General features: G+C 40.5%; 1 protein-coding gene and 1 pseudogene across 9 annotated transcripts in view; one reads left to right on the forward strand and one right to left on the reverse strand.

Annotated features, from left to right (window-relative positions):
- The window catches only part of LOC135495030 (otoferlin-like), a 68,108-nt gene that overhangs the window by 30,627 nt on the left and 23,333 nt on the right, over nt 1-14,148 (forward strand). For 5 of the 9 annotated variants that reach the window (XM_064783423.1, XM_064783420.1, XM_064783424.1 and 2 more), the window contains 6 exons: nt 470-2,202; nt 6,634-6,876; nt 7,833-7,907; nt 8,626-8,716; nt 12,499-12,593; nt 13,931-14,035. In XM_064783423.1, coding sequence (XP_064639493.1) covers nt 470-2,202; nt 6,634-6,876; nt 7,833-7,907; nt 8,626-8,716; nt 12,499-12,593; nt 13,931-14,035 — 2,342 coding nt within the window. Of the gene's footprint in view, nt 1-469; nt 2,203-4,005; nt 4,021-5,492; nt 5,511-6,633; nt 6,877-7,832; nt 7,908-8,625; nt 8,717-12,347; nt 12,440-12,498; nt 12,594-13,930; nt 14,036-14,148 lie in introns of all 9 variants that reach the window. The other 4 variants (XM_064783426.1, XM_064783427.1, XM_064783422.1 and 1 more) reach the window with 4 other exon arrangements.
- LOC135494551 (uncharacterized) lies at nt 2,863-3,950 on the reverse strand (annotated as a pseudogene).

Raw genomic sequence — 14,148 nt, forward strand, 5'->3', positions numbered from 1 at the left:
ACAATACAAGTGTTGGGGTAATGTATTGGCAACTAGTACAATGCAAGTGTTGGGGTGATGCCTTGGCAACTAGTACAGTACAAGTGTTGGGGTGATGCCTTGGCATCTAGTACAATACAAGTGTAGGGGTGATGCCTTGGCAACTAGTACAATACAAGTGTTGGGGTGATGCTTTGGCAACTAGTACAATACAAGTGTTGGGGTGATGCCTTGGCAACTAGTACAATACAAGTGTTGAGGTGATGCCTTGGCAAATAGTACAATACAAGTTTTGGGGTGATGCCTTGGCAACTAGTACAATACAAGTGTTGAGGTGATGCCTTGGCAACTAGTACAATACAAGTGTTGAGGTGATGCCTTGGCAACTAGTACAATACAAGTGTTTAGGAAGAATCTGAAAAAGTTGAAGACTATTCTGTCCCATGTCATGTTGTTAAGTTCAAATCTAATTTATGCTCCGTTTATTTAGATTACGACTCCACGTCGATGTGTACCACCACCCAGATGCCCGACGGATCTATCGTTGTGTCCCGCATCTCCAACGGCAGTGTCCAGACGGATTCGTTCAACGTTCCAGAGGGCGACCAAAAGAGTGCATCATTCCCACTACTGGACCAACGCAGCCTCCACAGCTTGGCGATCCCTTCAGATAACCGCAGCATTCACAGCGGAGTCGAAGGAAGCATCCACAGTGGGCGGCCACCATCGAGTCTTCATCGTCAAGCCCTGACAAATAGTCTCAAGCAACTTCCAGAATACGACACAACGGATAACCGTAGCATCCGCAGCGGGCAGTTCGATAGCCGCAGCATCCACAGCTTGCCGAGGGAAGGGGATAGGCTCAGTCTGTACAGTCAGAGAGGGGTGTCGCCGGACCGCACAAGCTTACACAGTCAGCGCGCCTTGTCATCTGAACATGTAAGCAGGCAAAGCGGACAGGACCCGATGAGTGTGAGTAGCAAGAGTCGTACCTCGACAGAGCGTTTGAGTGGACAGGGTGGGCCGCAGGACTGCATGAGTTTGCATAGCCAGAGTGGTACTTCTCCAGAGCGTTTGAGCTTGCGCAGTGGATCTCAGGATCGTATGAGTGTGCATAGCCAGAGCCTGACCTCGACAGAGCGTTTGAGTGGACAGGGTGGGGCGCAGGACCGGATGAGTTTACATAGCCAGAGCGGTACCTCTCCAGAGCGTTTGAGCTTGCGCAGTGGATCTCAGGACCGTATGAGTGTGCATAGCCAGAGCCTTACCTCGACAGAGCGTTTGAGCAGACAAGGTGGGACGCAGGACCGTATGAGTATGCATAGCCAGAGCGGTACCTCTCCAGAGCATTCGAGCCTACACAGTGGGGCTCAGGACCGTATGAGTATGCATAGCCAGAGCGGTACTTCTCCAGAGCGTTCGAGCTTACACAGTGGGGCTCAGGACCAGATGAGTATGCATAGCCAGAGTGGATTACCATCTGATAGCATGAGTGTTAGGAGTGGCCAGGATAGGATGAGCATGCACAGTCGGAACAGCCTATCCCCAGATCGAACGAGTCTCGCTGGCCAGGACAGTATGAGCGTCAGAAGTGGCCAGGACCGTATGAGCATCAGAAGTAGCCAAGATCGTACGAGTGTGCAGAGCCAGGGCAGTCTGGAAGCCGACCATGCTAGTCTTCATAGCCAGCAGGTCTCGAATCAAGATCGTATGAGCCTGAAGAGTGGGACGCCTGAACGATCGAGTGGACACAGCAGCCGTGGCAGTGTCTTGGGGCGCATGAGCCTACGTAGCCAGAAATCGGACAGTGACCGCGTGAGCCTGATAAGTGAGAATGAGAAAAACCTTGACAACGTAAGTCGCAGGAGCGGACTGTCGTACAAGAATAAACAGCTGATGACAATTGAGGAGTCGCGTCGTTTATCTTCGATCAGCGAGTCTGGGAAATCCCGCACTGGGAGCCTACACCCGAGTCAAGCCGGCTCCCAAGGAAGACTGGATGCAATTCCAGGCAGTCAATTAGGCTCCAAGGCGGGTAGCCGCACCGGATCCCGGGTACCGAGTTTGACAGGTTCACAGGCGGATCTGGCCAAAGGAGATGCTGTTGCGATTGATATGGAGGGAAAGGAAGGAGGATCGGCGCAGACGACAGAAGTTGGAGCAGACGGAATGCCCCCGCCGCCCGTCAAGGAAGACATACCAACTGGAGACCCCACCTTACTTGTAAGTAAAGCTTTATTTCACACAAATGTTTTTAACCTTTTTCATTTCTGCATCATGTCTTTTATAGATTTGGACTTAAGTTTCATGATTTGTGATGAGTTATTACTATTATTCGACAATATACTGGATGGGATGCATCTTTTAAAGCACGTTCTGTTACTATCTAGTAACGGTTTACGGTTTCTGTATATTTTTTGTACTGTTGATCTGATTATAGGGAGAATTACATGAGTTTCTGCCTGGCCAGAGCTTGTGCATGCTGTATACCCAGTTCCAAGCAAACTATTGTGGAAAGTTTCCTGTTTCGCTAAAATTCGGAGCCATGAAAATGAAGGGGTTTACACTAGTTTTAAAGCAGCTACAAACAATGTGGTGAAATGTTTGTGTCTATTCTATAATGGATCCGAGATGTTTGTACGCATTCTATAATGGATCCTAGAATGTCTGTATGCATTTTATAATGGGATCCTAGAATGTTTGTGTACATTTCATAATGGATCCTAGAATGTTTGTACTCATTTCATAATGGATCCTAGAATGTTTGTATGCATTTTATAATGGATCCTAGAATGTCTGTATGCATTTTATAATGGATCCTAGAATGTTTGTGTACATTTCATAATGGATCCTAGAATGTTTGTACTCATTTTATAATGGATCCTAGAATGTTTGTATGCATTTTATAATGGATCCTAGAATGTTTGTACTCATTTTATAATGGATCCTAGGATGTTTGTACTCATTTCATAATGGATCCTAGGATGTTTGTACTCATTTCATAATGGATCCTAGAATGTGTGTATGCATTTTATAATGGATCCTAGAATGTTTGTACTCATTTTATAATGGATCCTAGGATGTTTGTACTCATTTCATAATGGATCCTAGAATGTGTGTATGCATTTTATAATGGATCCTAGAATGTTTGTATGCATTTTATAATGGATCCTAGAATGTTTGTACTCATTTCATAATGGATCCTAGAATGTTTGTATGCATTTTATAATGGAACCTAGGATGTTTGTACTCATTTCATATAAATGGATCCTAGGATGTTTGTACTCCTTTCGTAATGGATCCTAGAATGTTTGTATGCATTTTATAATGGATCCTGGAATGTTTGTACTCATTTCATAATGGATCCTAGAATGTTTGTATGCATTTTATAATGGATCCTAGAATGTTTGTATGCATTTTATAATGGATCCTAGAATGTTTGTATGCATTTTATAATGGATCCTAGAATGTTTGTACTCATTTTATAATGGATCCTAGGATGTTTGTACTCATTTTATAATGGATCCTAGGATGTTTGTACTCATTTCATAATGGATCCTAGGATGTTTGTACTCATTCTATATCGGATCCTAGAATGTTTGTATGCATTCTATAATGGATCCTAGAATGTTTGTACTCATTTTATAATGGATCCTAGAATGTTTGTACTCATTTCATAATGGATCCTAGAATGTTTGTACTCATTTCATAAGGGATCCTAGAATGTTTGTACTCATTTCATAGTGGATCCTAGAATGTTTGTACTCATTTTATAATGGATCCTAGGATGTTTGTACTCATTTCATAATGGATCCTAGAATGTTTGTACTCATTTCATAATGGATCCTAGAATGTTTGTATGCATTTTATAATGGATCCTAAAATGTTTGCGTACATTTTATAATAGATTCTAGACGGTTCTAGGACTTGTTATAAAATTTACAAAACTATTTCACCACTTGGCCAGGCATGAACTCGTGGTTTTAATTGATTTACTGATTGTCATAATCTTTTCTGGCATGACAGAATGCAACTACCAAGGTATTTTACTCTTTTTATCATTTGCATGATTTATTGTCTAAAATGTTAGCACCGTTTTACCCTAAAGGGACAACATGGCTACACGTACATTTTGTGGAACATGTAAGGTAAATTGATACAATTATAGCCCTCGCTTGGTACATTTGTAGCCCCTGCAGTGTATCAGTACATTTGATGCACACAGAGGGTTAGAAATTGTACCACCTTACCTACATATTTTAGTAATTTCATGAAATGTTTTGATAAATTGTAATATTTCTCACGGACTATTGGGCACCCAATATGTTAATTTGAGGTTATGGATGTTATTTTTGGCTCAATTTGTTAGGGGCCCGGTTATAAGTGGTTCGCCTCTTTTCGGATGAGTGCCTCCTGTGGTGAAATGTGGAATTATCGCGTCCCAGTCTGATGGGTTTGACGGCACGACTGACATGATTTCAGAAACGCTGACCCTCATAAATCAGCCATTTTCCCCACAACAGAGCTCCAACACTATAGGGGGCGCTGATCGGGAAAGAGGCAGATTCTATATGATTTGGAATGTTTTTCATTTGACGGTATAATGTTTCTGTTGTCCATTTCATACTGCATGACGTAAAATCTGTTTGTCGATTTCAACTTCCAGAACAAAGGGGGTGAGGTTAGCACCGTGTTACACTTCAATCTGATTATTTCTATTTTAGTCCTTCGCTATATTTCTGCATCGTGTCTTTTAATTTGAAATAATTGCGTCATATATGTTTTATGCTGTTTGCATTTTAGCACAATTTACCACAGGAAAAATTGAAGACATGAGTGACAAGTTTGCTTTGTGGAGCATTTGGTTCCGAGTAATGGCTCATATTAACATAGCTACATGCCCAAGGTTGGGTCTTAAATACCAAATCGATGATGATGACAATGATGATGATGATGATGGTCAAATGCTGGTGTCGAAATTTACTATAAATCACCAAGTTTTTCTGCTTTTTAAAAAATTTTGCGATTTTTTTTATTTTGGAGGATTGACATTTTTTTGGCTTTTGTTAAATTTGGTGGTTTACAGTAGTGCTCAATGACAGTGATGACGATGATGAAGATGATGATGATGATGATGTATCAAACACTGAAGGTGGTGATAGTGACGATGTTGATAGTTTTTGTCGTGAGATGTCACTCATGTCCTTCAATTTCGCCAGTGGAATCTCAGTTTAACGGAAATATATACATTCATACCAGATATGGTACTGAATATATTCGGTGACAAAGAGAAATTTAAAGCTGCTTTGATGGTCTTTGTACCCAGAAAGCATTGATTACATTACAATAGGGTCAGCCTAGAATCTCATTCCAATCTCTATGCTGACAGCTTTAAATTTCAAACTAGTGTCCCACCTGATATATCATATGAGGAAAAAAATGAAATAGAAGTTTCATTTATTTTCCATCCTGTATAATCTATATATTTCTAATATTTAATTTCACTTTTTCAGAAAAATAGCAAATTTATGGTATTTTTGATTTATTTGAAAGTGTTTTTCACCACATCTAGAACAATGAGAGCTGTATATTTAAGGCCGCTGTACACATGCAACTTTTTCCAATGAAACATAGAGAAACATTGAGAAACATGAAACATCGAGAAACCTTGCCTTGGACGTTTACACAGTGAAACACTATGAAACACTCATATGCATTTGACTTGTCACTTTTAGCCATTTTGCCATTTTTGATATGGAGTAAAAATCACATGACTTTTTATCACAGTCTGATTGGCCACAGAGTTAAAATGTAATCGACACTTGTAGAAACTTGATGAAACCTGTCCAGAATTTACGAGCATGTTCGTAAATTGTTTCATGTTTCTCCTAATTTCACAAGGTTTCAAGAAAGGGGTTTATCATGTTTCTTCATGTTTCTTGACCAGTTCACACATGCAACATGAAGAAACTTTTAGGTTTCATGGTTCAAATTACATAGCCTGTCAGTCAAGTTTCTTTTAGTTTCTATGTGTTTCTCCTAAAAAGTTGCATGTGTAAACCGGCCTTTAGTAATATTCAATTATGCAGGTTCGATGTTCTAGATGAGTGAAAGATTATGTTAATTTATTCTTGCTTTTATGGATTCAGTGACTGTCTTTTGATAACTACATGTAGCACTTCTGTCCAACTTTAAATGAAACAAAAGAATTTCAAGAGTCAACTTTACCTGTGTTTAGATTTCAAAAGGCAGTCTCTTTAGGTTGTAGTGTATCAAAGTGGTTTATGCTTTAGACGATTTTTTGTTGGTTTATGCTTAGCTTTTGGGGAAGCTAAATAAAGCAGGCCTAAATCATGTGGCATTCGTTTCATTATTCCTGAGGGATGAGACATTTCCGTTTTTTGGACGATTTCAAGTTTTTCTCCTCCTGTATTTAAAACGTTTCATTTGACTGCAGAAATGAAAAGATGTCTAATCTCTCTATGTAACTTTGATGCTCAAAGTTTTGAGGTCGCAATGCCTGCTGCCAATGCTTTATAGCTTGGGAGTTCAGACTTGTTCAGGCAGGAAAATGACAATTATCTTTGTAGGCCTATATATAGTCCTCACTGTTCAACAACTTGACTTAACCAAGTTTGATTTCTACCAATCCAGCCTGAGTTGGAGCCACTCCTCAGTTGGCCTTCGAGGGATAATTCAGCAACTCCGTTACCGCCTGGTAACGGTAAATTAAGAGAATCGCCACCTTCGAGCGGAAAGCGATTTTTCGTCTTTGAACGTCCTCCTAAAAAGGAGCCTGAGTGCAAACCGGAGACCATGTCTGAATCGTTACATCCACCTAAAAAACAAAAGAAAGGCTTCTTTCATTTCTTTTCCAAGAAAAAACGGAAGGAGAAGGTATAATTTGGATTCATAGGTGTAGATGTGGTAGAAAAAATACTAACAAAAGTAGGACTTTGCATAAACCATTGACCGCTTTGCTAAACATTTTAGTGACAATTTGCTCCTATGACATGGTGACCTCACATTGTGTCATGACGTCATCAGGTCGCAATGTACAGTCCAAATGTACAGTCACAATTGACCCCCATCCTGTTTCGCGAAACGTACACACGAGTTACACGTCAAGTTGCGCGCCAATGACGCACCAGTGACGCAATTAAGGGATGACAAATGTGATTTGGACTGCAGCCTGACATTCCAAGTGCCATGATGCCATGGCAGGCAGCTTTTGGGCAGAACATAGGAATTGAGGCGGGCAGGGGGATGTCAGCAACATGACATTCTGTAGTTTAATTAGCTCTGTAGATATAAACTCTAGGATGTAGGGAAAAAAATATCTATCAACTCTGATGAACTTGAATGAGATTAAGCTTTATTTCATGTTATTTGTAATAGACATACTACGTGTAGATGCACAAGCTTTGCTAGGTTAGTGGGAAGGGGTGCAGTGTGTCTGCCTGCCCGAGGGTGACGCCCCGAAGTGCAGCATCAAACCCAGGCTTTTTTTGTACTGCAATGAATAGATTGAATGCACTTACTTGCAATGCTGGGAGTAGCAGGGGCTTTGGTAGGGAGTCGAATATGACTCTATAGTACTGATGGTTTGCTTTGATAATTCTGGCCATTTTGTTATCACCTTTCCACAGGCAATTGGAGTTTCTCATCGACAAAGGTATTCAAAAAATCTACTTGAAGTTGTTCATGTCTTCCAATGTCCATGATATTTTGAACGATTTCGATAATTGACGTTGAAAAAACTGACCTTTTGAGATACCGACACATTTAAGATGTATAAAAATTACTTTGCGAATTTCTATGTTCTTCAAAGAAGTTTTATTTCTCCGTTGCAGAAAGACGAGCCAAAAGACGCAGATGAGTTGGACTGGTGGAGCAAATACTACGTCACTCTGGAGGATTTAGTTGCGGTAAGGTGACAAGGTCATCCAGTGTCCTCCCTGTCAGTTTTGAACGCATGGGACCAATTTATAACGGTACCATCGCCAGGTTGAATACCAAGACCCAACAACAAAATTGGCGTACCCACAAAAACAGGATAAATGCCGGACGGTTGGTGTGTTTGAATCTAGGGCCAGGGAAGAACACTGGACATCAAAATGCTAATGATTGCCAAAGCATTTTGTTTCTCCATTGGTACCTGATTGTCTCAATAGGTGGCAGGACAAAATGAGATAATCTAACATGCCCACCACTTTATTTGCTTAAAGGCTTTTTGAAAAGCCCTCAACATTTTGGAGAATAGGCAAAGAAGAGCATGTACTTGATGCGGTCTAGACAGTAAGTAATCATAACAGATTGCCACCTTGAGATCAGAGCTAAAAATACAGTAGAACCTCTCTACGAAGGACACCATTGGGATTGACAAGTGCTGTCCTTGATAGAGACGTGTCCTCATTAGAGAGATCAAATTGAATGGAAACAACCTGTTTGGGTCCAAAACTAGTGTCCTAAGAGTGGGTGTCCATAGTAGAGAGGTGTCCGCTAAGGGAGGTTCTACTGTAGATTCTAATGCATTCTGGCTTTGGCCAACTGGTGATATCACAACCCCTACCTCGATTATGAAACACCAGGATATATTTTAAGTTAGAATCTACCTTGTTTGTTTATTTTATTTATGATTTTCAGGAGAACAAAGAGGATGCTGAGAAGAAAGCACAGTCGGAGAGTTCAGATGATGATGATGAGGATGATGAGCGGAATGAAATGCTCGATGATGGTAAGCATCATCGGATAATATCGTACTCTTCTCAAATTTATCGATGAAATGAAATTTCGTGATTTTAAATTCCGTTTTGTATTCGATAATAAGATTATAACATAGCAACACAGCTTATATAGGGCGCCTTCTTCCGAGTCCTCATTTAGTGAAGTTCCAGCGCAAAGTAATTGTGTGCGTCTGGCGCAAAAGTAATTTCACCCAATCAGAGCGTCGCTTACATTTGAGTCTAGGAATTTCAACAATGTTGTAGCAACAATAACGAAACTCACATTTTCAGTGGTTGTTTTTAATCATGCCGGTGGAAAAGGAGGCGCTGCCTCCTCTGAGGTGCGCACTGCAAAACCCGATTCTAACCTTTCTTAGCGCGCTTCATTGTTAGAAGTACGGTCCTGGAACTGAGGTTGATAGACTTAGAGGTGATGTACCTCGGTACTTCAGCTTATAGTCGCAAAATGTCTCAGGGGCGCAGATCCGGAGAAACGAACATTTGAACACCTGATTTCCTCAGGATGCATAATCTTGACCAAGTCCCTCTCATTTCAAAATCATATTCACTTGCAGAAGCGCTCCATGTCCCATTCAAGAGGCGCACATCGACTAGTAGTAATGAAAGTAACGAGGATGTAGAAAAACGTCCCGATTGTCCCAGTAAGAATGTCAAAGGGCTCCAATTATTGGCCGTTATATATTTGGTGTTGTCCCTCGTCCCTGGCAGATTTAAAGGCCAACCCTGTTCGTTCAAAGCTTAGAAAATTGAATTAGAATTTGTAAATTTTCAATTGTGTGGATTCGTACTTGACATAGATGTCAACAGTGCTGTTGTGTGCACTGCTGTGTTCACTGCAGTGTGCGCTGCTGTGCGCTCTGCTGTGTGCGCTGTTTTGCGCACTGTTTTGCGCACTGCTGTGCGCACTGCTGTGCGCACTGTTGTGTGCACTGTTGTACAAATACTATTGATGCCAAGTTTCATTGAACTTGCATGCATAATAACTGCACTTTGACATGTTTGGCAACATTGATTTCTATGTATCTGTGCCACAAGAAAATACAGTGAAAACGAACAGTGTAGGTTTTGAAAGTTTTTATCAAACGTAAAGAAGCCTTTTCGTACTGTACTTTTCAGTTCCAGTTTCTTTCCTGTAAATTTTTTGTGAAATATTTTTTAGGTTCTGGTGTATGTGTCTCTGCATGTGTACATGTTTGTCCTCTTCTAAAAATAGAAAACGCAAATTTCCGGCTGAAACAAAACAAATGCCTCCAAACGACATCTCAAATTTATAATGAAATATGCAATAATTGTAATTGAATGAATTTGCTAGTTGAGCAAGTCGCTGAAGAAGAAGGTAAGGTCTTGAGAGATGAAACTTCCACCATCAATACAGTCCAAGTCACAAATGACATTCGTCCTGCTTCGCGTCGGTGACACTTAACGTACGGGCGAGTTGTGTGCCAATGACGCACCAGTGACGCACTTGTATCGCATATAATACGTGCGACTTACGCGCTACTTATGCGCAACCTACACGCTTACGTGCGACCTACATGCTTGCATGCAACCTACGTGCTGGGTAGTGTGTCAATAACACGACTTACGGGCTGTCAATTGTGCTTTCGACTGTATTGCAAATTTTTATGAGATTTCGTCCCAATTTTGCACTTTTGTACCAATATCGTTTTCTGATAAGCAAAAGTTTTCATCGCTTTTTGTGAATCTTATATCTGTTTCAGAGAAGTTTATAGAATATGTTAAAGGTATTGTTGAAATGACATTAACACTTTCAAAGCTATATCCTTGGTTGCGTGCAGACAGAATTGCGATCTGTGGCAGCAAATTCAGTTCAGCTTCATGTTGTGTTATATGTACGCTACTGAGCTGTCTGCTATGCCGAAGAAACTTTGATTGCCGAGAGTGTCTTTCTCTGTCACACAGCAGACAGGCAATTTTTATTGCAGTGACAATTTTCACTGCAATTAGCAATAAAACGAATACTTGTATGTGGGTAAAATGGGTTCAGTATTTATTGCAGGTTATTGTAATGACCGATTCTAGTTGCAAGCACTTGTGATGACCACTACAAACAAACAATTTTTGTCACATCCAATAATTATCGCCTGTCTGCGGGGCATTGTTGACCTTATGGACGCTTCTATTGATTTCAGTTATTTAAAGGATAAGCTGCTTGAAATATTGCTGACATATGCCCTATTTATGGGCCAGTTTTAAGGTGCATCAGGAACTGACTGTTTTGTACCAATACGCTATAGACACAATAGTAGCTACCCCTATAGTCAGTGGACTCTATCACTGCATTTGTGGTAGCTAGCAATATCTCGTACAACTCATCCTTTAAGTGGGCCCTTGAGTTCATGTGTACTTAATGTGATGCTAAACTTCCCTTTAAGAAGGAAAAGGTATAAGTTGTTTCTTTCGATTATTCCACTGACTTCCTAAATTTCCTTCCAGTTGGCGGCTTATTTTCTCTTGTCTCTAGTTTTATCACTGACTTCAATTCCTCCTTTTCTCACATGTAAGGTAAACTGGTACAATTATAGCCACATGGTACAATATCCTTATGACCCTTTCCTTGTAAAAATCAGCTGGCAGTACACATAGATAAACACAAGGGCTATGATTGTACTGGAGCTAATTGTACCATTTTACCTTATATCACAAAGAGTACTCCGATTTGTGTGATTGTATTCACCTCCAGTTATTTGCTAGCACTCTTGCATCGAGTCCAAATCACAATTAGCATATCATAAATCACATCAGTGGTGCATCTGTGGCATGTCAGTAGGTGGTATCAGTGTTAGCTCCTTAGTTCATATGTGTATACGCCTTATAGTCCTTGACCCACCAAGTCTTTGACATTGCAAGCCTGCTCCTCGAAGTATACCAGGATACTCGCTCAGCTATACAAGCCACAGGGAGTCTGGATGCTTTGTATAAGGACTATGACATCATTTGCTAGTTCAGCATTTTCTGAATTGAAAGGTCAAGTTTGATTCAGTCCAACTGGTAGCTTTTTTTATTGATTCGATAGACTTGGCTTGGCCCTAAATCAATGGATCCCTATCTTTTGCCATGAAGGCAGGTAGGGTGAAGTGGTTCAATAGCATTCCGCGAAGTTACTATTTATAGCTCACAAGGTCATTTGCATAAGATATTGATGACGTTTTAGTCACGTGACAGTCGGACATCGACACTTATTTCTACGCATTTAAGCTTATTTCAAAGTCAATTATCTTTGACCCTGCATTGTTTTTAACATGAAGGATACCATAGAGTCAGAGAGAGAAATATTCAGAACAATTATGTAGTATTTCCAACACTCGGACATGTGCCAGATTGAATCTAACTGCCCTAGTTAGAAAGCCTGAATCCATTACGAAACCGCATGTTTGTCCGACATTGCCTGTAATTCAGCGATGGGGAAATAGAGGGCAGCAGCTGCAGTGACGTCATCTTCGCGGAATGCTATTATAGCTCCAGATCAGTTGTAGCCACTACAGTGTAGAAAAGAACTGACAATACACTCTAGTGCACACAAGGAGCTATATTTGTACCACCTTTCCTTACTTGGTATCGTTACTAATTTTCTCACATTTTTCATCCAACTTTCTTCAGAGGGAAACGACAAGATCAAAATGAACAAGGGTGAAGGAGAAATGAAGGCCATCCGGAAAAAACGTAAACTTGAACGTCTGAGAAAGATGAAGGTAAACGTTTTCGAAAATTTTTACAGATTATAATGATAATCGTCGACGTTTCTTTTCAGTTGGCCCAGGCTTTGGCCTCATCCAGTTGGAAGGTATGAATAAAATTATTAAGAAACGAAAAAAGCGGCGGAAAAAACGATTGAAACGAATGGAGGTAACGAGATGTGTGTACTCTGCCTGCTGGTGAGATAGTGGTTCCTTGGCATTTGGGGTAAATGTGGACGAGGTTGAAAGGGGGATTGTTGTGGTTTGTTAGCCGGTTTGAATAACTGTATTGTTGCATCTTTGCTCTTCAGCACTTGGCAATTAATAAACTACTGTGAACCCCTAAATATTTGCGGCCACTGCCTTTCCCGGTTTTGTGAAATTGCATCATATTGGTACTTTCAATTTAGCATTTTGGCAACAGAAATGTCAACTCAATTTCTTCAATGCAATTTTGCAATTACCTGTAAACGCGAAAATTGCAAAAATAAAAAGCAAGAAATATTCTGGGTTTACAGTAAGTGATGTTAATACTGATTTCTTGCATGTGGTTGAGAATTAGATAAAAGGCAATCGCACGACATTGCTGAGCTTGGGCCCTGGGGGCTAAAGTTCTCATGCGCTGGCCCGCTGCTTTGACAATGTTTGATAGACATAACCACCTGTTACCAGCTTTTCTCGGTTTCGGATGTGCATACCTCTTTAATGGGAGTATTTAATCGGAGAATTTATGAATGAAGAATGGCACTCTCTGCATGGTAGTTTTTACATAATTTGACTCTCTCTACATTCCGTGCATCCTCTAAAAATTGTCTTGAGGGGTATGGATGGAGGTAAAAATGTTGGCATGGACTGATATGGAAGAGAGTGGAGTTTAAAGCTGACTTCAGGCATGAACTAGAAGATGGGCTGGGTGAAATCATTGCATGCTATGTTGTTCTTGATAATAGGAAGACTTTTAGTCTTTGTTAATTCTGATGATAGGCAGGTTTGGGGTTCTTCCGACGAACTATGAATAAAGAAGTACACCGTGTATAAATGTGTTTCATTGACGACTTTGTTTTACATTTCACCTTGTACAACTATATTCAGTCCAAATCACAATTGACATCTTTCAAGAGGGCGGCCCGTATCATAAAAAATGTCTAGATCTTTTGCAGCCAAGTGTGACAATGCCCCTCAAAGATAAAAGTTAATTTCAAAAAGCTTATGAAGACCACCAGAACTATCACGGCATGGAGACACACTTTTAGCAGACATCTACTGCTCGTGCCAGTTCACAAACAGCGCCCCCTGTATTCTCTATTATCAATTTATGATTGAAAAATGTTACCCACAGTACTTCCGGGTACAGGAAGTTCGGTGAATATTTTTATGCACGGTACTACCAGGCACAGGCTTAAAAAGGGTTAAAGAGCCACAAATATTGTATGCCTTATGGTAAGTTTTTTTTTCCGAATCGCACTGTTATTTTCCACCCCTGAATATTTCTAATCTGACTTTCAGGAGCAATTAAAGAAAGTGAAAATCAAGGACAAACAGGGCGGAGAGAATGTCAAGTATGAAGATGATAATGCAGATGATGAAAAGGCTCTTATCGAGAGAATCAAAGTAAGTTGTTGGCTTAACCCTTTCTCTACGGGTGACGTGCCCTTCTAGAATATTTATTCACCAGCACTTGGTGACATCCTCTCTAAATACGCCAAACACATTTGATGACTTTT

The sequence above is a fragment of the Lineus longissimus genome, chromosome 10 (assembly GCF_910592395.1).
Source record: "Lineus longissimus chromosome 10, tnLinLong1.2, whole genome shotgun sequence".
Classification (NCBI taxonomy): domain Eukaryota; kingdom Metazoa; phylum Nemertea; class Pilidiophora; order Heteronemertea; family Lineidae; genus Lineus; species Lineus longissimus.